The 26695-nt window shown below is 39.8% G+C and overlaps 2 protein-coding genes across 2 annotated transcripts; one reads left to right on the top strand and one right to left on the bottom strand.

The window, feature by feature from the left end:
* Positions 1-2988: 2988 nt before the first annotated feature.
* Positions 2989-5672, bottom strand: LOC145059486 (uncharacterized). The gene is made up of 3 exons (XM_079007336.1): positions 4218-5672; positions 3882-4131; positions 2989-3776 (listed from the first exon to the last, which is right to left on the bottom strand). Exons 1-3 carry the CDS (start codon positions 5670-5672, stop codon positions 2989-2991), a joined length of 2493 nt encoding a protein of 830 aa, XP_078863462.1.
* A 2310-nt stretch (positions 5673-7982) lies between these two features.
* LOC145058461 (putative polygalacturonase) lies at positions 7983-10135 on the top strand. Its single transcript, XM_079006364.1, has 5 exons — positions 7983-8137; positions 8271-8636; positions 8741-8861; positions 8951-9196; positions 9287-10135. Exons 1-5 carry the CDS (start codon positions 8105-8107, stop codon positions 9985-9987), a joined length of 1467 nt encoding a protein of 488 aa, XP_078862490.1. The 5' UTR covers positions 7983-8104; the 3' UTR covers positions 9988-10135.
* The last annotated feature ends 16560 nt before the right edge of the window (positions 10136-26695 follow it).

Raw genomic sequence — 26695 nt, 5'->3', positions numbered from 1 at the left:
TGTAAATCAATTGGTGGACCACTCTATCATTGCTTCTCTTATTATTATTTTTTATAAGTTGCCAAATAACCAAGAATCAGTAACTTTACAAATAAACAAGAATTAGAAAGGATAATATTGAAAAAAAATGAAGGAGAATGAAGGTGGAACTTGTGTTTTGTTCCATTGATGATGGAAGGAAGTGCTGTCTTTGGTTTTCGTGAAGCAAGAAAATTATGAAAAAAATAAATAAATTCATAGATGATTATAAGCAATGTTCTAAACCGGATTGAACCGGTCGGTTTTAAAAAAAAATCGGTTGAACCGGTTAAACCGAATAAAAACACATGAAAAAGAACCATTTACATAATAAACTTTGGTGATTTTTTTCAAATCTATTTAGTTTTCTCTAAAAAAAACATATGATAAATGTTATAAATTTTTTTGATGTGTTTGTATTCATCAAAAACTATATTTCATTTCGGTATTATACTTTATTTTCTTTTTAACGTATATGGATTGATATAAAACACTAAAACTTATGGTTATGTGCGGTTTACTAAAATCGCACCATTACATCATTTTCTGATGCTGTTTCCCAAAATCACACCAAAAAACAATTACAACCTCACAAAAAATAATTCGCACTAAAAAATATTGAACCTAGGGGTGCAAACGAGTCAAACTACTCGCAAACTATTTGGGATCGGTTTGTTAAAAGCTCGACTCGAAACCGGTTTTAAACGAGCCCGAGCCGAGCTCGAGCTTAATATTAAGCTTGTTTATTAAACGAGCTCGAGCTCGAGCCTATGTCACTAAGCTCGATTAGGCTTGTGAGCCTAAACGAGCCTTTATATAATATAATTTATTATTATTTTCTTATATTAAAATAAAAACATATTTGGGAAATTATGGATTTCGAGTATTAGTAAACGAGCTTCTTAATGAGCTTGAGCCGAGTTTAAGCTTATTTAGGCACATCCAACGACAAACGAGCCGAGCTCAAGCCCGAGCCGAGCTTGTATAATTCTTTACGAGCTCGAGCCGAGCTCAGTAAATGAAAGCTCAAATCGAGCCGAGCTCGAGCTCGAGCCTCGTTTAACTTAAACGAGCCCGAGCCGAGCCTGGCCAGACTCGGGCTCGGCTCGGCTCGTTTGCACCCTAATTGAATCGCACCAAAAAATAATTCGCACCAAAAAGCATTGAAGTGCGCCATTAATCTTTCCTCTAAAAATTTTATTCAAAATTTTCGTTTCGTAAGAGATCCCTCCAAATTTCGTTCAAAATTTTTATGTTTTTTTCAAAATTTTCATTCAATCTTCACTCTTTTATAAAACTTTGGAGATGTAACTCTCTTCTCATAGTTATAGATATGTCGATTCCATGCTTGAAAACCCAAGTGAGGTATGTTCGTTATTTATCTTCTTTTCATTAATGACATTTGTGACTCAATTTTTCTCTTATTAATTGTAAATGGATGTCCTATTTTAAGTATTAATGATGTTTTCTTCTTGTTCTGGATCTCTGCATATGCTTCTTCTTTCGTGGTATATCTCATAGAAAGGATCCAAAGACTTATGATGTTGCTTTAGTGACTTTCGATCGGTGTGCATGAAGCTAGTTTTTGCAGAGTGAGTTTTAAGATGTTGTCGAAAAAGAAATTGAAAACAACGTCGATGAAATATGATTTCCCAATAACAGATTTTAATTGGTAGAGAAAAAGAAATTACAGAGATTGAAACCACTCTTTTTGGAGAAACTATAATCAAAGAAGGAACAAGTGAAACCTCTAATGGACATGCAGTCGAGGAAAACGAATTTGATGGAATCATAAGTAGAAAGTTCAAAAATCATATTAAAATATTGAGTAAATTGCAAAAATGGTCCCTGTGGTATGCAAAATTTTGGGGTTTTAGTCCAAACCACGAGTTTTTTGGAACCATAGTCCTTTTGGAGTGGTTTCTATGTGGTTTTGGTCCCTGGACTTAACTCCCGTTAAGTTGGAACTGTTAAGCCCCCTCACGTGCCTCACACGTGAGGGTAATTTCGTCATTTCATGTCAGGGACCATTTTTGCATAAACGGTTTTTTGGATTAATTCCTTTTAAATACCCCCACTTCCTGCGATCTTCTTCCCCAACGTCTCTTTTCTTCTACCCTTCTTCTTCTTGAGCTCTGCTACAACAAAAATGGTGCTATGTTTTTGTGGAAAAGTTGCTGTGGTGAAAATGTCTTGGACCCCTCTGAATCCAGGAAGGAGATTTTTTGCATGCTCTATGAATGATTCCGTTTGTGGGTTTATTGGGTGGCTTGATCCCCCAATGTGTGCTAGGTCTAAAGCCATCATACCTGGTCTGCTAAGAAATTTGAATTCAGTGCAGGAACGGTGCAATGAGTTGGTTAGAGGTATGAACATGCTACAAGATCAATGCAATGGACTGATATGCAAGAACAACATTTTGGTGGCAAATGTCAGAGCATTGAAGGATGATAATTTGAAGCTGAAAATGTACATGTTTGGAAGTTGGTTTTTCTTTGTGATTGTATTCTTTTATATTTGGTTTGTGTAGGGGTATACTCTGAAGGGTGTTTTGGTCATTTTTTTGTAATTTTATGTGATCAAGTTTGTAGTGACTTATGATGATAATGATATATGTACAATTTTATGATGCAAGTGTAATGAATGTTTTACCAAAATGGTATGAATGTATAAGAATTAACATATGAATAGAAATGGTATGAATGTGTTACCAAAATATATATATTTAGAACCAATTGTACATAACCAAAATGCATATTTCATTAAGATTTGTAATATAACAACCAAAGTTTCTAAACATAACAACCAAAGATTCTAAACATTACCAAAAGGGACACATTACCATACCTAAGATAACAACCAAGTTTTCATAACAACCAACCAAAAATTTTCAACAAAATATTGTAAATATAACAACCAAGTTTTCATAACCAACCAAAATCACAAAAAACTCCATGCATGCATGACACATTACTTCTTGGATTGATTCCCACCTTGCCCTTTACAGGTCCTAGAGTTGTGTCCCTTGTTCTTGCATTTGCTACAAGTAACACTGATATGCTTCCTTGATAGCTTTTGCACTCCATCATTTGTTGGTTTTTGGGAACCTCCTTCTTGTGCAGCATTCACTCCATCACCTTGACTTGCCTTCTGCTTTTTGCTTAACCTTTCACCCTCACTTTGTCTTCTCTTTTTCTTAGGCCTTCCCACCTGAGTGCGATGTGGAGGAGGGATTAGCTTTGTGGGACATTCACTTTTGGGCCACATGGATCTACCCTTAATTGGCTCCACCTTAAAAGAATAAGCCTTTTTCCATGTCTCTAGAAAATACACCTTGTGAACCCATTTGTAAATGTCAAGGTCAGCCTCTGGGTCTTTACTCATCTCATTCAGAGTTGCAATTGCATGTCTGCATGGAATTCCAATTAATTCCCATTTTCTGCAAGTGCATGTTTTGTTCCTAACATCAACCACATGTTGATCCTGCAAAGCTCCTGTGACTTGATACTTGTCTCCCCCATTCCACCTAGCAATGTATTGTGAAGCAACTGTTTTTCTTGCAGTTAGGATGTCTGTTGCTGTGGGTGTTAGTGGACCTTTAGCCTTTTTCATTTCCTTCATGACATTGCATATCCTCTTCATTAGATACTCCCTTATGAATTCTAAACATCCAATGACAGGTTTATCCCTTCCTTTCTCTATCTTCCCATTAAACACTTCACACATGTTTGATATCAACACATCAGAAACTGCTCTTCCTGTGTGTAAATTACCATTAAAAAACATTTAATACAATTCACATACAAGTAAAACAGTTCACTAAGTGAAAGACATAAGGATCAAATTGGAATATATAGATTTACCTGAAAAATGACTCCTTGCCCAATGTTTAGGAGGAATTTGCTTCAACCATTCACATGCCTCCTTATCATACTGACTAAACTCCTTCATCAAATGTTCAAACTCAGGAATGGTGGTAGCTGATGCACACCTCCATAAGTGGTCCCTGTACTCTGTTTGCCTCCATCTTTTCCTCATATTGTCATGAATATGTCTAATACAATATCTATGCTCAGCATTGGGAAAAATTTGCTCAACTGCAGTATGTAAACCCTGCAAAAATTAATTGTCAATCATTAGAATTAACTTACAACCACACTTTAAATGACCAAATGTATAAAAACTACTTCCAACTTTACCTTTTGCCTGTCACTTATGAAAGTAAAATTTGAGTTTCTTCCAAGGTCCAAGTCATCCCCAAGGTTATCTAAAAACCATTTCCAGCTTTCTGTGTTTTCAGACTCAACAATCCCATATGCTAATGGGTAAATTCCATTATTGGGATCAAGACCAACTGCTGAAAGGACTTGCCCAGGGAATGGTCCTTTCATGAAGGCACCATCAAAACCTAATAAGTCCCTAAGGCATGCCTTGAACCCTTTTTTCAGTGGACCCAAGCACACATAAATTCTTCTAAACTGCCTAGTTGGGGAATCAGGGTTAGGCTCAGAACATACATCTATTTTCACTGTGGTGTCTGGGTTGGTGTCTTGAAGTTCGAGAACATAGTCCCTCAACAGTTCATACTGCTTTGTGTAGTCACCAGTTATATGCTTTCTTGCCTTATCCTTTGCCCTGAACACTTTGTCCATACTAACACCCACTTGGTAGGTCTTTTGAAAGTGATCTTGTATGGCTCTCAAAGGTATATCTGGATTCGCCTCAACTTGATCAAAGATTTTCTTGCTGATTAAAGAAGCAGTACAAGCCCTGAGTTTCCTTGTTTGCAAACATGTGTGAGTTTGGTTTAAGGTCCTTATAAACCAGTCGGATTCAGGATTTGACCTAGATGCATGAATGTACCAACCACATGTTACTTTTTGTGTCTTTAATTCTTTACCCTTTCTTTTTGAAGTGGTAGCTTGACTACCCACTTGGCCTTTATTGGTGACAGGTACAACACCTCTACACTGTGCCCTAAGCCTTACATTGTCATTTTTTTTAAAGAAAAGATTCCTTCTTGATTCTAGTGCATGCAAATCAATTGCCTCCTTTAATTCTTTTTTACTATTAAATTTATCTCCAACTGAAAAAGATTGTTTATGTACTACCCCAAGACTGCACCTTTTTTCTTTTCTCAAATTCTTGATAAGAGCTCTTCTCTCTCTGTCTTGGTCGGATCCTTCATCCAAAGATTCAAATTCCTCATTGTTAATCACTTCCATATCTTCAGGTTCATGCCCACCTTCCACATCACTTTCAACATTGAGAGTGAAATCTCCCATGTCCACATCAACATCCTGTATATTGTTGTCAACATCCATTATGTCATCCATATGATCTTCATCTTCTATTTGTCTCTCATCTTCTTCATACTCTGGATCACTATTTTCAGATTCATCATACTCTTCAAAATTTGGATCACTTTCTTGAGATTCATCATCCTCTTCATACTCTTGATTACCCTCTTCAGATTCTCCATCCCCTTCATACTCTACATTATCATCATCACTCCCAATCAAATTTTCCATAAGGTTATCAAATAACTCATTCAATTGTTCATCAGCATTATTAACAGGGGGGGTGTTGTAGCCTTCTTCATCAAAAGTTGATGCCTCTTGAACAACATTTGCAGCCTCCCTAACACCATCCATCTCATCAATATGAACACAAGTTGCTGCCTCCTAAACATTAGTTGAACCATCCAGATCATCATTCTTTTCCTTTGAAATGTGAACAACCTCATCAATATAATCTAAATTAAGTCTATTGCTACAAGAACTTTCACCTATTTTGGAATTCCCAACCCTACCCCTTCTATACTCTGGTGAGAAACTATCATTCTTACTCCCAAAAAGAATCAGAGACATGAACTCACCAATAGGCTCACCATTACCATGGTTCACATTTTTCATTGAAGAATCTGCATGAACTTGACCCTCAACTTCAGCCCCTTGATCATCATTTTCTGGTAATTCCTCAATGACAACTTTACCCTTTGCATTTGGTGACATGAAGTAAGTCAATAAATTTGTCTTTCCATGCTCTGTGTACACCTCAATCAGCTTGTTATGTGCAATATATTTAGAAAGGTTGATCACATCCTGATCATTCCCTAAAGCTCTAAGACCAAATTGAAAGTCACCATTGGGTATCCTAAAATGGTAGTATATAACTGGGGATTCATCAGCGAAGTCAGAATTCCGTGGGTCTGGGTAACCTAGGTCAAGCATTATGGCATCAAGTTCATGCACAGAAAACTCATCAATGTCCACATAATCAACATAACGCACTTCACCTCCAATGTACTTTATATCAGGTAATTTAGTAAATTTCCCACCGTGATGAAGCTTAATACTAAACCATGTGGGTGCACCAGCTAAAAATCAAAATTATACATATTAACAAAGTTAAAATTTTGCATTTTTTTGTTCTAAATCAATAAGAAAATGCAAAGTATAAAAGTTAAAGAAAACAGAGCAGCTTACCATATACAGTTGATACATCAACAACTTCGTGTTTTGGTCTAATATGCCACATTACGAACACCATTTCCTATTAAACGTATGCCCTTATATGTGTAGTGTCGATTATCTTGTTTAGATAAGCAACGAGGGTTTTTTGCAGGTTCAATGGAGCAGAAGCAAGAAGGAGGGAGTTGGGGAGTTGACGAGTGTTGGGGAAAGTAAATGAGGGGTAAATGTCAATTAATCCAAAAAACCGTTTATGCAAAAATGGTCCCTGACATGAAATGACGAAATTACCCTCACGTGTGAGGCATGTGAGGGGGCTTAACAGTTCCAACTTAACGAGAGTTAAGTCCAGGGACCAAAACCACATAGAAACCACTCCAAAAGGACTATGGTTCCAAAAAACTCGTGGTTTGGACTAAAACCCCAAAATTTTGCATACCACAGGGACCATTTTTGCAATTTACTCTAAAATATTACAATTGAACCATTGATTGAAAAACATTCACCGAAAAATACCTTAATACAAGAAAATGAAGTTTTTCAAGTAGCATAGTGTGCATCAATGACGAACCTGTTAATTAATGCGGTTTTAGCTAGCTATTTTTTGGTACGGTTTTGGCTATTTTTTGACGTGGTTTTAGAACCGTACCATTAAATAGTGGTATATTTTAATGCGATATTTTTTTGGTACGGTTCAATACTGCATCAATTAAACATTTTAACCGTATCAACGAATATTTTCTATACCGGTGCTAAAACTTTACAATCTTATATCATATGCCCATAATTCCTAAGGGATCAAAAATTATGTCTTTTTAGAACAGGCAAATGCCTTGTTTCTTTTTTTTTTTCTTTCTTTTTATATATATATATATATATATATATATATATATATATATATATATATATATATATATATATATATATATATATATATATATATATATATATATATATATATATATATATATATATATATATATATATATAGACTTTGCTCGGAGTCGGCTTAACATTAATCTTTCTATTAATTTGAAGATTGTTATAGTTAGGTGAAAACTTTAGGTGGCTAGTTTTTAGTTATCATGCATTTCGAATCCTTCCTATTATCTTAATATCGAACTTTTCCAATTTATTAGCACTTTTAATTTTAACAATTTAAAAACAAATTCATCTATATGATATCATATAACTCATTGATTTCAATACCTATCCACTTGTTATATCCAAAAAACCAAAATATTATCTATATAAAACATATGTGTTAAAGCAATGAAGAGTATTATACGTTTATTAAATCGAAGCTAAAGCTTCAAAGTAAAAGCAACACGAAAAATTTCAGTCAAAAAACTATAATTATTCATAATTCATTTCCAAAACTTCAAGGGTTGTTTTTGACTTTCTTGTATTTTTATGATCGCTACTTTTCAGAAACTCCAAGTTCCAATTTTCTACACTCAATCTTCAAGGCACGAAAGCCAGAAAAAAGTAGTTACTTCAAACATGGCATATCACCATCACTCCATCACTATATAATAATACACCCCCACACCACTCCACTTCAACCCAAAATTTAGCTTTCGGAACAAGAAATCATACAAGATTTGCTTCCAATGGAGTCGCTCAAGAACCCTAGAAAACTACATGTATGTACTAGTACTACATTCCTTATTTTCTAACGCTTCTTGAATGTTTTTTTTTCTCGATTCATTAGGGCTTTCTTTTGAAAAATCCCAAATTCATAGCATCATTTTGAATAGTTTTTTGATGAATTTGCAGGTAGTGAACGTAGTATTGATTCTCGTTTTGGCATTCTTCAGTGCCAAAAGTGTTTATGGAAGGAATTATCAACATCGTCTAAAAAATCGTCATCATCACCATCATATGAGAGGCTATTTTCCATACTCTGCCGTACGTTGCAGAGCTCATACTGCTTCATTGACTGATTTCGGAGGTGTTGGTGATGGTAAAACCTCAAACACGAAGGCGTTTCAGACAGCCATTGATCATCTCGCTCAATACGGATCCCACGGCGGCGGTTCACTCCTTTATGTTCCTCCCGGAAAATACCTGACAGGAAGTTTCAATCTCACCAGTCATTTCACTCTCTTTCTTCATCGAAATGCCGTTCTTCTCGCTACTCAGGTTTCACAATCTTCATATTCGTCATCATAATTACGTCAATTTGATCATTAACCATTTCTCAATTCAATCTTGCAAGAATGCGTTACTGATTTCTTCAATTTTAGGACGAGAACGAGTGGCCAGTGATTGAACCCTTGCCTTCGTATGGTCGAGGTCGTGATACCGACGGTGGAAGATACATTAGTCTGATCTTCGGCACTAATCTCACCGATGTTATAATCACTGGTATAGTATCATCAATCTCATTATAAATATATCAAAACTGTGTTTAATTAATCTTCAGATTGTTTAACAAATTGAGTTTCATCTTGAAGGAAACAACGGGACGATTGATGGTCAAGGACAATCATGGTGGGATAAATTTCGCAAAGGCCAGCTGAAAATAACTCGCCCCTACCTAATCGAACTCATGTTCTCAAAAAACATTCAAATATCAAATCTTACTTTGATCAATTCTCCCTCTTGGAATGTTCATCCCATTTACAGCAGCAACATCATCATTCAAGGAATTACGATTCTTGCACCAACTAGATCCCCCAATACCGACGGAATCAACCCAGGTAATAACCAATTCCATTCCGGTGACTGATTCCATTCCGATGTCTGATTCCATTCCATTGACTAAATATACAAACCTCTTTTTCTTTCAGATTCTTGCATAAACACCCGAATCGAGGATTGCTACATTGTTTCCGGAGACGATTGTATAGCCGTGAAAAGCGGTTGGGATCAGTACGGAATTGCATTCGCGATGCCGACCCGTCAACTTGTGATCCGACGGCTCACATGCATCTCACCAACCAGCGCAGTCATTGCGTTGGGTAGTGAGATGTCAGGGGGAATCCAAGATGTCAGAGCCGAAGACATCTTGTCGATTGATTCGGAATCAGGCGTCCGGATCAAAACAGCTGTCGGTAGAGGCGCATACGTAAAAGACATATATGTAAGAAGATTCACCATGAAAACAATGAAATGGGTATTCTGGATGACTGGTAACTACGGGTCCCATCCTGATGACAAGTGGGACCGGTATGCAATACCAATTATCCAGAATATAAACTACCGGGACATGGTGGCTGAAAATGTCACTATGGCTGGTAGGTTGGAAGGGATCACCGGTGATCCCTTTACTGGTATTTGTATATCGAATGTGACAATCGGAATGGCGAATGTTCCCAAAAAATATATTTGGAATTGCACGAATGTCGAGGGGATATCGAGCGGCGTGACACCTCAGCCTTGTGGAGCGTTGCCGGTTCAAGGGGAAAAAGTGTGTGATTTCCCAAAAGAAAAGTTGCCGATTGAATTTGTTAAACTTCATTCATGTTTCTACAGAGCAAATTATATGTGAAATGGACACTTTTTTCGTACTCCTGTTATAATGAAGTTCATAGTGTATTGAAAATTGAAGGTGTTGTGTTTGTGCATTAGAAGTTGTACTCTGTCCATAAGGGATTGTACATTGGGATGAAGATCATTGAATCATGCTTATATGATCATTACACGTTTGCCTATGGTTTAGATCTTTATAGGACGACTTTATAGTAGGCATAATATAATATAATGATTTTTTTATATCATGTGAATTTCGCGTGGTGCTTATTATAATGTTTTTTACTAATATTTATTTATTCTTATTTAGACACTTAGGATTCTTTATAAGAACCAAAAAGCCCAGTAAAAAGCCCAAAATACAAGGCTGTTGCTGCTGTGGCCCGTGGAATGTGGATGATGTATTTTATTTCACTATAAAGCCCAAAAGGCCCAGGAAAAGCCCATATATAGCATGATATCGTTCAAGCATTTCATTTTCCACACATTTCATGTGCTCAAGGGGGTCCTCACTCCTCAAGTTATGATGTGTTGTATTCGTTTCGTTCCATTTGGGTAAATCTTTTAGACACATATTACTTCCACCGATTGCATCATAAGATATGTTCACAACAAACAAAACAACCCAACTGTTAAAAGACTAGATTTCAAAGGCCAAAGCTATCGTAAAAACTTGAACATTTAAAAATGTGGGGTTATGATGACCAAGGGTTTACGAGTTGATTCGTTTGGGAGAACACCGCTCCGTAGGAAGGTGAAGGTTGAGAACCTTTCAATATCAGAATGATATGATGGATTTTGTTTTTCAAAAAAAATGATAACGCAAAAAATGGAATATTAAATAAAAAACGTTATTGGACAAATTAAAAGGACAATACATATTTGAAAGACAAAACCACCAAATATGAGAGTCTGGATCATTAAAAATGGAAACCGAGAACTGGAGACCAGAAAGTATCTTATTAGGTATTTCGAAACCAAAAGAAATCACTCCAATTTATATATTAAGATGTGATTTAATGTTTTTTTTTTTTTTTTTTTTTTCTATAAATACGTCTTTGGTGATTTTTTTTAAACGTACAACTTTATTTTTATTTTTACTTTTATTTACAATGTATGCATCATTTAGCCACTTAGTGATTTCTTTTTTTCGAAAAGTACACTACATAAAACTTTTAGAACTATTAAATCCTTTATTTGGTTTAAAACTCAAAATTTAATGTTATGATATAACTATTCAAATTTTGATTTAGAAGAAAAAAAAACAATTTTAATTAGTAAAGGGGGTGTTTGAGATTGCTTTTGAACACCAAAAGTCCATTTTGTAGAACTTTTTCTTTGCAAAATAAACTATTTAAAATGTGTTTGGACTAAGACGTTTGGTGTAACTTTTATATGTAAAGTCATAAAAAATCATAAAAAGTCGGGTTTTTGTGACTTTTTGAAACACCTTTTTTCTTTATTACCCAAATATTTTTTGGCTTTTTGAAAAAATTAAAAGTTAAAAGTCATTCTAAAAGCAATGTCAGACACCCTCAAAATATCATTTCGACTGTTTGCTACTTTGCTTTTTTAAAACTCCAGATGATTATTTTGAGAAAAAAAAGCAAACTTGTCGTTAAACCAATAAAAATTACTTAAACTGAAAACGACAAAATTGCAAAATGGTCTCTGTCGAAAAAATGTCACTTTGTTCCAAAATGTTTTGGATTTGTACCATCCGTTCAAAACTTTGATTTTATTGTAAGTATGTTTCCAACTTTTTTTTTAATATTTTTTTAAATGATGAGTTTGCCCTTTGTATTTTAATTTTCTACTAGTTTTATTTAATTTAACTCTCTCTCTCTCTCTCTCTCTCTCTCTCTCGGACCACCAATGGGCGGACGCAGGAATAAGTAGTAGTAGGTGCACAAAAAAAATTCCGATCAAATATAACAAAAAAAGTTACGAGTGCATTAAACATAACAAATTTCTCTAGATAAACTTCGTGAAGGGCAAATTGTTCTTTTTATGGGTAGGTTCCTGGTCTCGTGGAGCTTGTTTCCGTTTTGGTTGTGGTCGTACAAAGTTTTCAAGGCTTATTACCAAAATTTCATTCCAAATTAATGCATTTTTATAAGTTCAATTGTTTAGAACAATATATATTATACAAATATCAACTAATAAATGCATTTGTAAAAGTTCGATACATTTTGCTTGACAAAACAAACGAATCAATTCAAAATGTAAAATGAGACATGAATTGAGTTAACCTAAATTTTAATAATTATGAAGAGAAGCAATTGTTTAGTTTGAAACATATGTAATGCATCTATACACATATGTGTGTAATGTGTATGAAACCTTACATATAGAACATATTAAAATTACGTAGTTTCAATCCATGAATATATTGACAATTAACGTTTTTTAAACATAACACTATTCTCACAAAATTTATCATATTATTGTATTATTGTTTTATTATTTTTTTCTTTTTGATGTAAAAGCTATTACGTTGAAAAGAAATTAAATAGAAAATTATGAAAGGTCATGGGTTACAAAGAATTTGTATGTAGCTCTAACATATCCAATTATGTGTAAAAATATATATTAAATACGAAGAAGGTTGAAATGATTTTGAGTTCGTGGGAGCATATGTTTGCTCATAAAAAAAACGATTTTTTACTAAATTGTTGTCAAGTTAATGAAAAAGCAAACCATTAAGATATGAATTTTAAACGACAAAGAAAGTAATTTAATTGAGTTTTACTGAAAACGGCTTAAGTTTAACGAGCTATATTCACTAAGCCCCTTTTTGTTGGCTAGATATTTTTGGGGGCTAATAACAAATTATACATAAAAGTAGAAGTAAATGTAAAAATAAATAAATAAAATTTGTCGTGGGCAGGGAAAAGTGAATGTAAGAATAAATAAGAAAAAAACTTGTTGTTTTGGGAAGGAATCAAACTCAGCCATTTCCCAAATAAGAACTTTAATCCGCGCCTTTGACCAACCTAACCATCCTAACTTTTGATAATATGTATGAATTGCAATAATAATAAACTCATTTCTTTATAGGTGCATAATAATAAAAAAAAACTTTTTTTTTTACATTAATACGAAAAAATCTAGTAGTTGCCGGTGCAACCCCGTGCACCATTATAGATGAAACGACCCAAAAATACGACCCAAAAATTTCATTTATTCAATATAACCAAAAACCATAATCTGGGTATCAAATCATAAAACCATACGTGATGTATCTCAAACATAGTAAAACACTGCGAGGAAAACTGTATCATATCAAAATCCAGAACAGAATCAACTCCCAGGATGAAAACTGAAGCTGTGGTGTGTGCGATGCCATCATCCCGAGCTCTTCCCTTTGCTTGCGGAAGTACCTGAAACCAAAACTGAAACTGTAAGCACGAAGCTTAGTGAGCTCCCCCAAACTACCACATACCATACAATGCATATAAAGCACATACTGGGCCTTGCCCACTGCATCAGACCGAAGTCTGGAACTAGCTGCATCGGACCGAAGTCCGGAACTGACCGGGACCTTGTCCCCTGCATCGGACTAGAGTCCGGAACTAACTACATCGGACCGAAGTCCGGAACTAACTGCATCGGACCGAAGTCCGGAACTGACTGATCATGACATAGCATAACACGTAACAACTATTATAATCACACATACTGCATACTGCATCGGAACAGAGTCCGGAACACATAACACAAATATGCTTGAATCACAAAGACATCAAGCACTCTAGCTACTGCATCAGACCAAAGTCCGGGACTACTGCTAATTAAACGGGCCGACATTGTGGCCGTAGACCCGTTCCTACTGAAAGGAAACTCACCTCGTGAACTGGCTGCTGTGTGAATGGCTCTGAAAACTAACTGCTGCTGCTCCGGTATCTCCCCGGCTACAAGTCCATAAACACACTCAATCAAATGCTAAACACTGCACTGGGTAAAATGACTCTTTTACCCTTGGTCAAAGTCAACTCTCGGTCAAAGTCAACCCACAGTTGACCTGACTCGCCGAGTTGGGCCGCCAACTCGCCGAGTCTCTAATCTCACTTCTCAACCCTACTCGTGGCTACTCGTCGAGTATGACATCGACTCGACGAGTACCCTCTCGATCCAAGAACTCAGACAATCTTCATCCGACTCGCCGAGTCATATGAACAACTCGACGAGTTGTTCTTGAACTTAAGAAGATTGCCTTGGACTCGCCGAGTTGTATGAACAACTCGCCGAGTCCCTCCATTACTGAGTCTGACCTCGAAATCGCTGAGTCCACTCCATTACTCACTGGTCCCACTTGGCATCGCTCAAAAAGGAAGAAATCGGGGACTCGCGACTCGACTCGCCGAGTCGTTCTTCCGACTCGCCGAGTCACAACCATGCAACTATTCTACACTCGATTCTGCTTGAATCCATTACATACAAATGATAGATCTGAGTCCAATAAGCTGATTTACCATGTAAAGTTTCCAACTTTATGTGTACAAACACATGAAAAAGGGGATAAAGGCTAAAAAGGCACTTAAAAGGGTAGATCTAGGGTTATTATGCAAAATAGCCCCAAAAAGGCAATAGATCTGGGCTCTACAACTCCTAAATGAACAGATCTAAGGATATCTCGACATAATAGGGCTTCCATATCAACATAAGGCTTGAGAAAAGCATCTACTAGATCTAGAAGAGTTCTAATGGGGTTTTAAAGCATAAAAGGGAAGGAAATCCGAAGAATACCTCAATGAACTCTGGTTTGCCCTTGAATCTTTGCTCTACAACTCTTCTCCTTGCTCCTTTCTTCTTCTCCTTCTTCAAGCCTTCACAAATGCACACAAGATCACTTAAATCACTCAAGAACGAATTAGGGTTTTCTCACAGCTCTCTGAGGGTAAAGGAGGCGAGATTGGGGGCTATAAGGTGGCTTAAATAGTGGGCAACCCGGGGATTTAGGGTTTCTCACAGACAGACAGACTCGCCGAGTCCAGAATATGGACTCGCCGAGTCGCCAGCTAACACGTGCTCAAAATCCTGTCCCTACTCGGCGAGTCAGGCTATGAACTCGCCGAGTCCCTCTTGCAAACTTCAAAAATAAATACCATAGAATCATCATACCGGAGACGGGTCGTTACAATTCTCCCCCACTTATCTCAGACTTCGTCCTCGAAGTCTGCTACGGCTGAATCTGCAAATATCTCAGGGTAGTGCTCTCTTATCTCCTCCTCAGCCTCCCACGTCCACTCAGACCCCTTCCGGTGCTGCCACTGTACCTTCACTAACTGAATTTCCTTGTTCCTCAAGGTCTTGGTCTTCCGGTCCAGAATCGCGACCGGCCTCTCAATATAATTCAGGCTGCTATCCACCTGAATATCCTCTAGGGGAACGACTGCTGACTCATCCACCAAACACTTCCTCAACTGAGACACATGGAAAGTGTTGTGGATCTGACTAAGCTCCTCAGGAAGATCTAACCGATAAGCAACCCGACCCACCCGGGCCAAAACCCTGAAAGGACCAATAAATCTGGGGCCCAACTTGCCCCTCTTCCGGAATCTGATGACACCCTTCCAAGGTAAGACCTTCAGAAGGACCATATCTCCCACCTGGAACTCCAAGTCCGAACGCCTCCTGTCAGCGTAGCTCTTCTGCCGACTCTGTGCAGTCTGCAGTCTACTACGGACCTGCTGGATCAACTCGATCGTCTTGAGCACCACTTCTGTGCTCCCGATGACTCGCTGACCGACCTCGCCCCAACAAATCGGGGTCCTACACTTCCTCCCATAAAGCATCTCAAAGGGAGGTCGATCAATGCTCGCATGATAACTGTTGTTATACGAAAATTCCGCTAACGGAAGGTACGTATCCCAACTGCCACCAAAGTCTAGAACACATGCTCTGAGCATGTCCTCAAGAGTCTGAATCGTCCTCTCACTCTGCCCGTCCGTCTGAGGGTGGAAAGCGGTGCTGAAATGAAGACGAGTACCCATCTCGTCGTGAAACCGCTTCCAAAATCTGGATGTAAAACGGACATCTCGGTCTGACACCACCGATACCGACACTCCATGACGTGCCACAATCTCCCGCACATAGATATCGGCTAACTTCTCTGCCGATATACTCTCCTGGATCGGGATAAAATGGGCACTCTTCGTCAACCGATCCACTACTACCCATATCGAATCCACTCCTCGTGTGGTCCTGGGAAGCTTGGTGACAAAATCCATGGTGATGTCCTCCCATTTCCACACAGGAATGTCTAACGGCTGCATCTTGCCGTGAGGTCTCTAGTGCTCCACCTTGACCTTCCGGCAGGTCAGGCATCTCTCAACATACCAGGCGACATCCCGCTTCATGCAGGGCCACCAATAATCAGGCCGAAGATCTCGATACATCTTCGTCGCCCCTGGGTGGATAGAAAATCGAGACTTATGAGCCTCGTCCATCAACACTTGCCATACTCCACCCCAGTACGGTACCCACACCCTCCCGTGAAGCGTCAGCAATCCCCGACTGTCATAATCAAACGAGGCTACTCGGCCCACTATCCTCTCACACTTCTGCCTCTCCTCCTTGAGGCCCTCCACCTGAGCCTCCTTGATCCACTCCAACAATGGAGTAATCACTGTCATCCTCAAACACAGATCCCTGATAGGGGCTGCCGACACTTTGCAGCTTAGGGCGTCGGCCACCACGTTGGCCTTCCCTGGGTGGTAAAGGATCTCACAATCATAATCCTTTAGCACATCCAACCACCTCCTCTGCCTCATGTTCAGATTCGGCTGATCCATAAGGTACCTCAAGCTCTTGTGATCCGTGTAAATAGTACAACGGACCCCATAAAGGTAGTGCCTCCAAATCTTGAGGGCAAACACAACCGCCCCCAGCTCTAAATCATGGGTAGGATAATTAGCCTCGTGAGGCTTCAACTGTCTCGAGGCATAAGCTATCACATGGCCTCGCTGCATCAATACTGCTCCCATACCTGTGATCGAGGCATCACAGTAGACTACGAAGTCCTCTACTCCCTCTGGCAAGGTAAGGATCGGAGCCTCGCACAATCTTTGTCTGAGGGTCTCGAACGCTGCCTGCTGCTCAGGCCCCCAACGAAATACCACCGACTTCTTGGTCAGTCGGGTGAGCGACACTGCTATCTTGGAGAAATCCTGAATAAATCTCCGATAATACCAGCCAACCCTAGGAAGCTCCGAATCTTAGATGGAGACTTTGGGACCTCCCACTGCATCACGACCTCTATCTTGGCCGGATCTACCAAAATACCCTTCTGGTTGACGAGGTGGCCAAGGAACTGCACCTCGCGCAACCAAAACTCGCATTTGGAGAACTTTGCGAAAAGTCTCTCCCTCCTCAAAACCTTTAGCACCTCTCGCAGGTGCTCCTCATGCTGCTCCTGCGTCTTGGAATACACCAAGATATCATCTATGAATACTATCACTGATCGATCCAGCATCGGCCTGCACACGCGATTCATGAGATCCATGAACGCGGCTGGAGCATTGGTGAGCCCAAATGGCATCACCACAAACTCATAATGACCATACCTGGTCCTGAAAGCAGTCTTCTGTACATCCTCATCTTTAACCCGCATCTGATGGTAACCGGAGCGTAGATCGATCTTGGAGAACCAAGACGCTCCCTGAAGTTGATCAAACAAATCATCTATCCTCGGAAGTGGGTAACGGTTCTTCACCGTTACCTTATTCAACTCCCGATAATCTATACACATACGATGCGACCCATCCTTCTTCCTCACAAACAGGATCGGCGCTCCCCAAGGCGAACTGCTCGGCCGAATGAAACCCTTGTCTAACAGCTCCTTCAGCTGCGTAGACAACTCCTGCATCTCAGGGGGAGCTAGTCGATACGGTGCCTTGGCTATCGGAGCCGCACCAGAAATTAGGTCGATCCTGAACTCAACCTGTCTCTCAGGAGGTATCCCCGACAAATCCTCGGGAAACACATCCGGGAAGTCTCGTACTATAGGAACATCATCAACTGTCGTCTTGCCCTTCTCCCGGGCATCCAAGACGTAAGCTACAAAACCGGCGCAACCCTGCTGAACATAGCGCCTCGCCCTTACGGCGGAACAAAAGGTCGGTCCACGTTGTGGCCTCTCCCCCTGAATCACTAACTCTCCCCCACTGGGAGTGCGAACCCTCACCAGCTGAAGCTCACAATCAATCACCACCCCATTGGGGCTTAGCCAATCCATGCCCACAATAACCTTATTCCCTCGCAGGGGAATAGGTACCAGGTCCACTGAAAACTGCTCATCAAATAACTGAAGAGAACACCCTCTATGCACTCTGCCGACCCTCACGGTCCTATCATCTGCTATCTCAACCTCTAATGGACAATCCAGCTCCCCTGGAGCTCTACTAAATCTCTTGCTAAGCGCAAGCGATACGAATGATCGGGTAGCCCCCGAATCGAATAATACCATAGCAGAAATGTCGTTCACAGAGAACGACCCTGAATAAAACATACAATCATAAGCAATATTCAATTAATAATAATAATAAAGAGATGAAGGGAAGATACATACCCGTCACCACATCAGGAGTCGCTCGCGCCTCCTCTGCTGTCATCTGAAACGCCCTACTCTTCGCCACTGGCGCATCAGCTCGGCCTTGCCGGCCATCTGTAATCCTCAAGGTAGCAGGGGTAGGTGCAGCCACCTTCCCTGCTGCGGCTAAACTCGGACACTGAGACTTTTTATGTCCCCTCTGATTGCACTGAAAGCAAATCAGATCTGATGCTGCAACAGCAGTAGTAGGGGCCGTACAATCCCTACTCAAATGCCCAATCCGACCGCACTTGTAGCAGCCGGAACTCCCTGCCTTGCACGCCCCCTCGTGCAATCTCCCACACTTGCCACATCGACCGTGGCTCTGCTGACTCCTAGATCTGTGATCTGAAACCTTAGGCTTTTTGCCCGAACTACCTGTACCCGAAACCGTCTCCGGTTTCCTCTTCTTCTCCATCTCGAGATCAATCTCCCTCTCTCGATCCCTAGCAATCATGTCATCCAGCGTTTTACAGCTGGACCGACTCACAAACTGGCGGATATCGCTCCGCAACATCTCATGATAACGGGCCTTCTTCATCTCCTCATCGGCTACGTACTGAGGAAAGAGAAGAGCCCTCTCCCTGAACTTGGCGGTGATCTCCGCCACTGTCTCTGTAGTCTGGGTGAGGTCCTGAAACTCCCTAGCTAACTGCTGCACCTTAATAACCGGTGCAAACTCCGCCCTGAACCTGGTAGAGAAATCAGCCCAGGTCATGGCGTCCAATGCTGCGTCATCTCCAATGGCATGTCCGACCTCCTCCCACCAGTCCCGTGCCCTGTCCTTCAGAAGACAGGACGCCAATCTGACCTTGTCCCCCTCGGGACACCTGCTAGTGCGGAAAGCGTTGGCCACATCCGCCAACCATCTAGTACTCGCTATGGGGTCCCGCGCCCCATGATAGTCCGGAGCTCCACATGCCCTGAACTCCCTGAATGTAAGGGTGCGCGACCCCATCATGGCCGCCACCTCGGCACGGAAGGTGCCCAATCTCTCATCCATCAGCTCTAGAATTCCCTCCTTGATCGAACCGAAGATCACAGGAGTCTGCTCTATAATGATGCGTGTAATCTCCGAAGAAAGAAACTCTCGGGTCTGCTCATCCATGCGCTCGTCCCCCGAGCCTGAACCTGATCCCTCCCCGCCACCTCCACTGCCGGCTGCTGGCCTCGAACGCAAAACCACCATTCTGAAACACATCACAACTACATCAGAAAACTGAAATATCTCAAGGGATCATTGATACTACAACTAGCTTCCTGGTCTTGTCTTAGCCTTTCTTGATTTGAGTACGGATCCTCTGCTTTCAGTAGTACGGGCCCATACTACCTTCCACATCTATCCGTACTTTCTTCAAGAACTGCCTTGACTCCACCAAGTCACTTCTACTACTACTGATCTCTGCTACTCTCATCCTAGGCTTGCCTAGGGAAACCTCAGACTCAACACAACTAGTCCTCAGCTGCTGAAGGCCTCCTTATAATGCTAATTAGCCACCACCTGAACACCATCACATGTGACGAGGCTCAGATAATCCTTCAAGTAAAAGACTCGTCCCTATAACGGTTGGACTCAAACGAGAGCTGCGCAATAGGGCCAATTCCAGCACTCTGGGATTATTCAACCCTGATCACATGTGGTGTGACGTGTTCACCTAATGGCTAACTCCCATCACTCAGAACCCCACAAAGCACGAAGCAAGCAGCATTCGGATAAAGGAAACATACTCAGGCAAAACTATTCTCATAACGAGAAACTGTACTAGCATACAATGCTAAGCTCATACCATCAGGCATAACCTAAATAGGCTATCCTACTGCTGTCTACTCAATACTAGCATGCAATACTCATGAAGCTGTGACACATAAAGCAGGCACATAAGGCATCCTCCTAGATCCTTAGTCCTATACTAACATGCTGTTCTACTGAAACTGAAACTGAACAAATAACTTGTATGGGTAATTTGGGAGTACTTACTTGAGCTCGGCTGATCGCATGCACCACACCCTTATCTCGTTAAAAAAATTTCTTTCTTTCTAAGTGCTTTTAAAACTCTTTAGAAAACATTTTCCTTTTAAAAATATTTCTATCTTCCCCTTAGTTTGAGTTCAGATACACCCGGAAGTGTATCCGAATCCCTCAAACCAAGGCTCTGATACCAACTTGAAACGACCCAAAAATACGACCCAAAAATTTCATTTATTCAATATAACCAAAAACCATAATCTGGGTATCAAATCATAAAACCATACGTGATGTATCTCAAACATAGTAAAAAACTGCGAGGAAAACTGTATCATATCTATATCATATCAAAATCCAGAACAGAATCAACTCCCAGGATGAAAACTGAAGCTGTGGTGTGTGCGATGCCATCATCCCGAGCTCTTCCCTTTGCTTGCGGAAGTACCTGAAACCAAAACTGAAACTGTAAGCACGAAGCTTAGTGAGCTCCCCCAAACTACCACATACCATACAATGCATATAAAGCACATACTGGGCCTTGCCCACTGCATCAGACCGAAGTCTGGAACTAGCTGCATCGGACAGAAGTCCGGAACTGACCGGGACCTTGTCCCCTGCATCGGACCAGAGTCCGGAACTAACTGCATCAGACCGAAGTCTGGAACTAACTGCATCGGACCGAAGTCCGGAACTGACTGCATCGGACCGAAGTCCGGAACTGACTGAGCATGACATAGCATAACACATAACAACTATTATAATCACACATACTGCATACTGCATCGGAACAGAGTCCGGAACACATAACACAAATATGCTTGAATCACAAAGACATCAAGCACTCTAGCTACTGCATCAGACCAAAGTCCGGGACTACTGCTAATTAAACGGGCCGTCATTGTGGCCGTAGACCCGTTCCTACTGAAAGGAAACTCACCTCGTGAACTGGCTGCTGTGTGAATGGCTCTGAAAACTAACTGCTGCTGCTCCGGTATCTCCCCGGCTACAAGTCCATAAACACACTCAATCAAATGCTAAACACTGCACTGGGTAAAATGACTCTTTTACCCTTGGTCAAAGTCAACTCTCGGTCAAAGTCAACCCACAGTTGACATGACTCGCCGAGTTGGGCCGCCAACTCGCCGAGTCTCTAATCTCACTTCTCAACCCTACTCGTGGCTACTCGTCGAGTATGACATCGACTCGACGAGTACCCTCTCGATCCAAGAACTCAGACAATCTTCATCCGACTCGCCGAGTCATATGAACAACTCGACGAGTTGTTCTTGAACTTAAGAAGATTGCCTTGGACTCGCCGAGTTGTATGAACAACTCGCCGAGTCCCTCCATTACTGAGTCTGACCTCGAAATCGCTGAGTCCACTCCACTACTCACTGGTCCCACTTGGCATCGCTCAAAAAGGAAGAAATCGGGGACTCGCGACTCGACTCGCCGAGTCGTTCTTCCGACTCGCCGAGTCACAACCATGCAACTATTCTACACTCGATTCTGCTTGAATCCATTACATACAAATGATAGATCTGAGTCCAATAAGCTGATTTACCACGTAAAGTTTCCAACTTTACGTGTACAAACACATGAAAAAGGGGATAAAGGCTAAAAAGGCACTTAAAAGGGTAGATCTAGGGTTATTATGCAAAATAGCCCCAAAAAGGCAATAGATCTGGGCTCTACAACTCCTAAATGAACAGATCTAAGGATATCTCGACATAATAGGGCTTCCATATCAACATAAGGCTTGAGAAAAGCATCAACTAGATCTAGAAGAGTTCTAATGGGGTTTTAAATCATAAAAGGGAAGGAAATCCGAAGAATACCTCAAAGAACTCTGGTTTGCCCTTGAATCTTTGCTCTACAACTCTTCTCCTTGCTCCTTTCTTCTTCTCCTTCTTCAAGCCTTCACAAATGCACACAAGATCACTTAAATCACTCAAGAACGAATTAGGGTTTTCTCACAGCTCTCTGAGGGTGAAGGAGGCGAGATTGGGGGCTATAAGGTGGCTTAAATAGTGGGCAACCCGGGGATTTAGGGTTTCTCACAGACAGACAGACTCGTCGAGTCCAGAATATGGACTCGCCGAGTCGCCAGCTAACACGTGCTCGAAATCCCGTCCCTACTCGGCGAGTCAGGCTATGAACTCGCCGAGTCCCTCTTGCAAACTTCAAAAATAAATACCATAGAATCATCATACCGGAGACGGGTCGTTACAATAGATCCGCCCCTGGGACCACCAACGTTGGTCGGACCACCTCTACCAGCCAGACCACCATCCCATGTTGGTCCCCCATCGGAGATGTTCCTACCCAATCACAACCCACTACTAGGATCTGTTCGTCGACAGTGGAGAAAACCCGTCGAATTTGTTCATTGAGCGATTATCCCTGGAAGCTAATTGGATTTGTCCTTGTTGGTCGTCGATTCAATGTTTTTAAACCGACCACCGACGAAGGAGAGCACACTGTTTCCAAATCTATTTGTGGTCATTGTTTCTTAGTGTTTGAAGATATGAACTCCGACAAACAAACACCCTAGATTTGAACTCCGAAGAACAAACACCCAACCGTCACCTGCTTCTTTCTATAGGTGATGGTGGTGTCGAACTACCTATAGAAAACATGTTTGAGCCCTGCGATGGCAACAAACAGATTGTCTGAGTCGAAGAAGAAGGACGACTCCGATGGTTTCTTATGTTGAAGGGTTTTCAGACCCGGCTAGACAACGATGACGAAGGTGGCTCAGATCTACGTTGTTGGAGTTGGTTTGGGTGGTCTGGCATCGTGGACTGTTCCATTTTCATTTTTCTTCTCCAACAATGTCGGCGCCGGATAATGCTAGGATTCCAACGAGAGGTGGTAGTCCAACGACGGTGGTGCTTCGACATGCGATGGTTGTCCAAAACGAGAGAGAGAGAGAGAGAGAGAGAGAGAGAAAGAGAGAGAGAGAAAGCGAGAAAAAGAGAAATAGAGAGTGAGATATATATATATATATATATATATATATATATATATATGTACATGGACAAGTGATTTTGCTTTTGGGTTTACTGATTTCTTGATAAATCTGGTTTTGTTGAACAAAATCTCAATTTACTTGGGTTAATTCAACCATGTTTGATTTCTTGATAAATTTGGCAAAAAGGAAGCTTTTGTGTTTCATATAGGAACCGTAAATCCATGTATATGCTCACAGTCACGCCTTCAGCTCCAACTATCTCCATTACCTTATCCACTTTCTTATGCATTTTATGCTCTTGGTTTCGGCGCTCCTAATTACCTACGAAAAATTCCATGGTTTATATCATCCGTTTGTGCAGAGGATTACCAAAAAGAAAAAAAAAATTGTTTGCCATTAGGTTTAGTGATTTTTCTAGTATATTGTTGGTATATTCTGTCAATACACCAATGGCATCTATAAAATGAAACACCAAGTAATTCAGAAATGCCAAGACATACAACAAAAGTATAAGACCAACTTTGTTTTCGATAAATATTGTCTTCAAACTTAGAAAAACAAAAGAGTCCAAACCACATGAGAAGCTAAATGTCATGGTCTTATTAGATTTGTTTTTATGAAAATTTAATTTAAGTTTGTGGTTTGCCATTTTTAAACGCATAAGATTATCAGCAACAAAGAAATTCGAAAAAGCATACATAATCTCCTCTTTCAACAATCCTTAAAACTTGTGAATTAAAGGCTTCTTGATGGTAGCTGATATACGTTTGCCATGAAATTATCACAAAAAAATGGCTTAAAAACTATAAAAAAGCAAACGAAACAGAAAGAATATATCCATTACAACCATTTATACAATATCAATATTGTTTAATCCTAACGACATCAAGTAAACATGCTGCTTCCATAAATGAACAACACGTCCCTTGAACTTCAAACCATGCGTCGATATCAATATTTAAATAACTAATCAACTAATATGCTGAACCCATAACAAACATTACAACATCTCTAAAAACTATATCTAGCAACAATTATACCAACAATTAACACACCTCGTGCCTCATCCATACAGAAAATAAACATTAACATCAGCTCTTGCAATTGAACAACCCAATCAGTTACAATATAGTTTTAAGTAAACTGGAATACATATGAATACCTCAAAATGACACCCATAAGAACTCGTAACCGCATGCCAACAAAGAGTTTCTCCTAATCGATTGATACGTTGGAAAACGACCGTTTACTAAAAGTTGTTTTTTCTCAAATAGCGATGTAATAGGCATGACACATGGCCTTGAAATATGGAGCTTTCGACAACTCAACAAAAGTCTACTTCAGTTATATAAGATTAATCACTTTTTGAACCACCACCACCATTACTACCTCCACTCCCAACCGATCCTACCACTGCCACCTTCTTCACCTCTACCAACGCCACCTCTTCCACCACCACCTCCTCCACCAACGACCATAATCATATATGATTAATCACATTTTAAATAGACATATATGTATTATCATTTATGATTAGAGATATATGTATAAGCATGTACAATCATATATGATTCACTATTGTTGGAAAATATTTATATGTGATTGTCACTTGAAATAAGTCGAGTCTATGTCTATATATCTCTAACAAACATTATCAGAATGTTTCAGGTTAGAAAGATCCTGAAGATTCAACAAGTGTTTGAAGAGTCAGATGTTAGAGCACTTGAAGTTGACATGGAGAAATTTCAATTAACTTGGAGCACTTGTTGAACATGGAGCACTTGAAGCTTACATGGTGCACTTTTCTAAAAGAAAGTTGGAGTATCATGATCTCAGATGGCACATCGAGATCATATGTGGAACATCAATACGCTGATGGATCAACATGAATACTTGATGGCTCATCTTAAGTCAATGGATCAACATGATCATGTTGATGGCTCAACAAGATTGCACATGACACATCATGTATAATGATGGCACGTTCAAATTCTCAATGACGCATCCGGTTCATCAATAATCCATCATGAACACGTGGTTGTACATCTGTAAGTTCAAGATACATTCCAACATTCAAGAAACAACTCAACTTGATCAATGACACTTCTGGAAGTTGATAACATTCTAGAAGACAATGAAACACCATGATGCTTATGATGCTCATCATATATTTAGTATTGATCAAGAAGGATCAAGAGAAATGTAGACTCAAAAGTTGGATGGAACCATAACAGAATACTAACGAAATTGGAATATTCCATCCATTCTTCGTTAAGTAGGGCAAAGATGTCAACTGATGACTAAGTCATGATGATGTGTCAACACCTGATTGGTCAAGCCATGTCATGGGCTTTTCCAAAGCCTATAAATAGGCCCCTTAGGTTCCATTATAAAGTCGCTCATCCTTGTTCATTTATGGTCATTTGTTTTTTAGACTAGTTTTCAGAGATCCATTGTTTACTGTTTAAACACTTGTAACTGAATCTTTATGAATATGAGAGACTTTTGAATCATTGATCTTGAACATATAAAAACGTTTTTATCATTAACTTGGTTGATTCACAACTCTTTATTTTCTGCATTATTTGCCACTTGACGATTCTGAAACTCTGTTCAAGCCTAGGTTTACTGATTTTCTCATTTCTTCAGTTGGTATCAGAGCAACTTATTTTTTCATCACTTTTTCAGTTGGTATCAGAGCAACTGGATTTTTCATCACTTTTTCAGTTGGTATCAGAGATCGTGTGATCGACATTGAGTTGTTATTTCGGTCGGATTATCCTCATTTTATTTTTTTTCATTCTAACTATCTCTGTGTTATTTTTTTTCTTCCGACTATTTCTATGTTTTTTTTTGCATAGACTATCTATGTGTTATTTTTTATTTGGACTATACTTATGTTATCTGATTGAACAAAAAAATAATACAAAGAGAATCCGAAAATACAAATAGGCAATCATAAATGAATATAGACAAACATATATATGAAAATAAAAGAATATATACCGAAAAAAAATAAAAAACCATCCATAAATAAATAAATATAAACATTCAAATGAAAAACAATCCATCTGAACAAGTGGTTAAAATATTAAATAGATGTTGCTAGAACAAGTTAGAAAAATTATAAATTGGCCGTCATTAAAAATGTAAATTTAAAGTAATAAAATATATGTTAATGAAAAATAATTTTG

Source organism: Lactuca serriola, chromosome 6 (genome assembly GCF_051521515.1).
Source record: "Lactuca serriola cultivar US96UC23 chromosome 6, Lser_US96UC23_V15, whole genome shotgun sequence".
Classification (NCBI taxonomy): domain Eukaryota; kingdom Viridiplantae; phylum Streptophyta; class Magnoliopsida; order Asterales; family Asteraceae; genus Lactuca; species Lactuca serriola.
Note: the sequence above shows the minus strand (reverse complement) of the source record. Positions and strands in the feature narration are given on the sequence as shown.

Excerpts from the sequence above, each read along its gene's own strand:
- LOC145059486 (XM_079007336.1), bottom strand. The coding sequence starts at position 5,672 with ATGGATGGTGTTAGGGAGGCTGCAAATGTTGTTCAAGAGGCATCAACT. Across the intron at positions 4,132-4,217 it reads TCATAAGTGACAGGCAAAAG|GGTTTACATACTGCAGTTGA; the intron begins GTAAAGTTGGAA and ends TAATTTTTGCAG. Across the intron at positions 3,777-3,881 it reads GGCAAGGAGTCATTTTTCAG|GAAGAGCAGTTTCTGATGTG; the intron begins GTAAATCTATAT and ends ATTTACACACAG.
- LOC145058461 (XM_079006364.1), top strand. The coding sequence starts at position 8,105 with ATGGAGTCGCTCAAGAACCCTAGAAAACTACAT. Across the intron at positions 8,637-8,740 it reads CCGTTCTTCTCGCTACTCAG|GACGAGAACGAGTGGCCAGT; the intron begins GTTTCACAATCT and ends CTTCAATTTTAG. Across the intron at positions 8,862-8,950 it reads CACCGATGTTATAATCACTG|GAAACAACGGGACGATTGAT; the intron begins GTATAGTATCAT and ends TTCATCTTGAAG.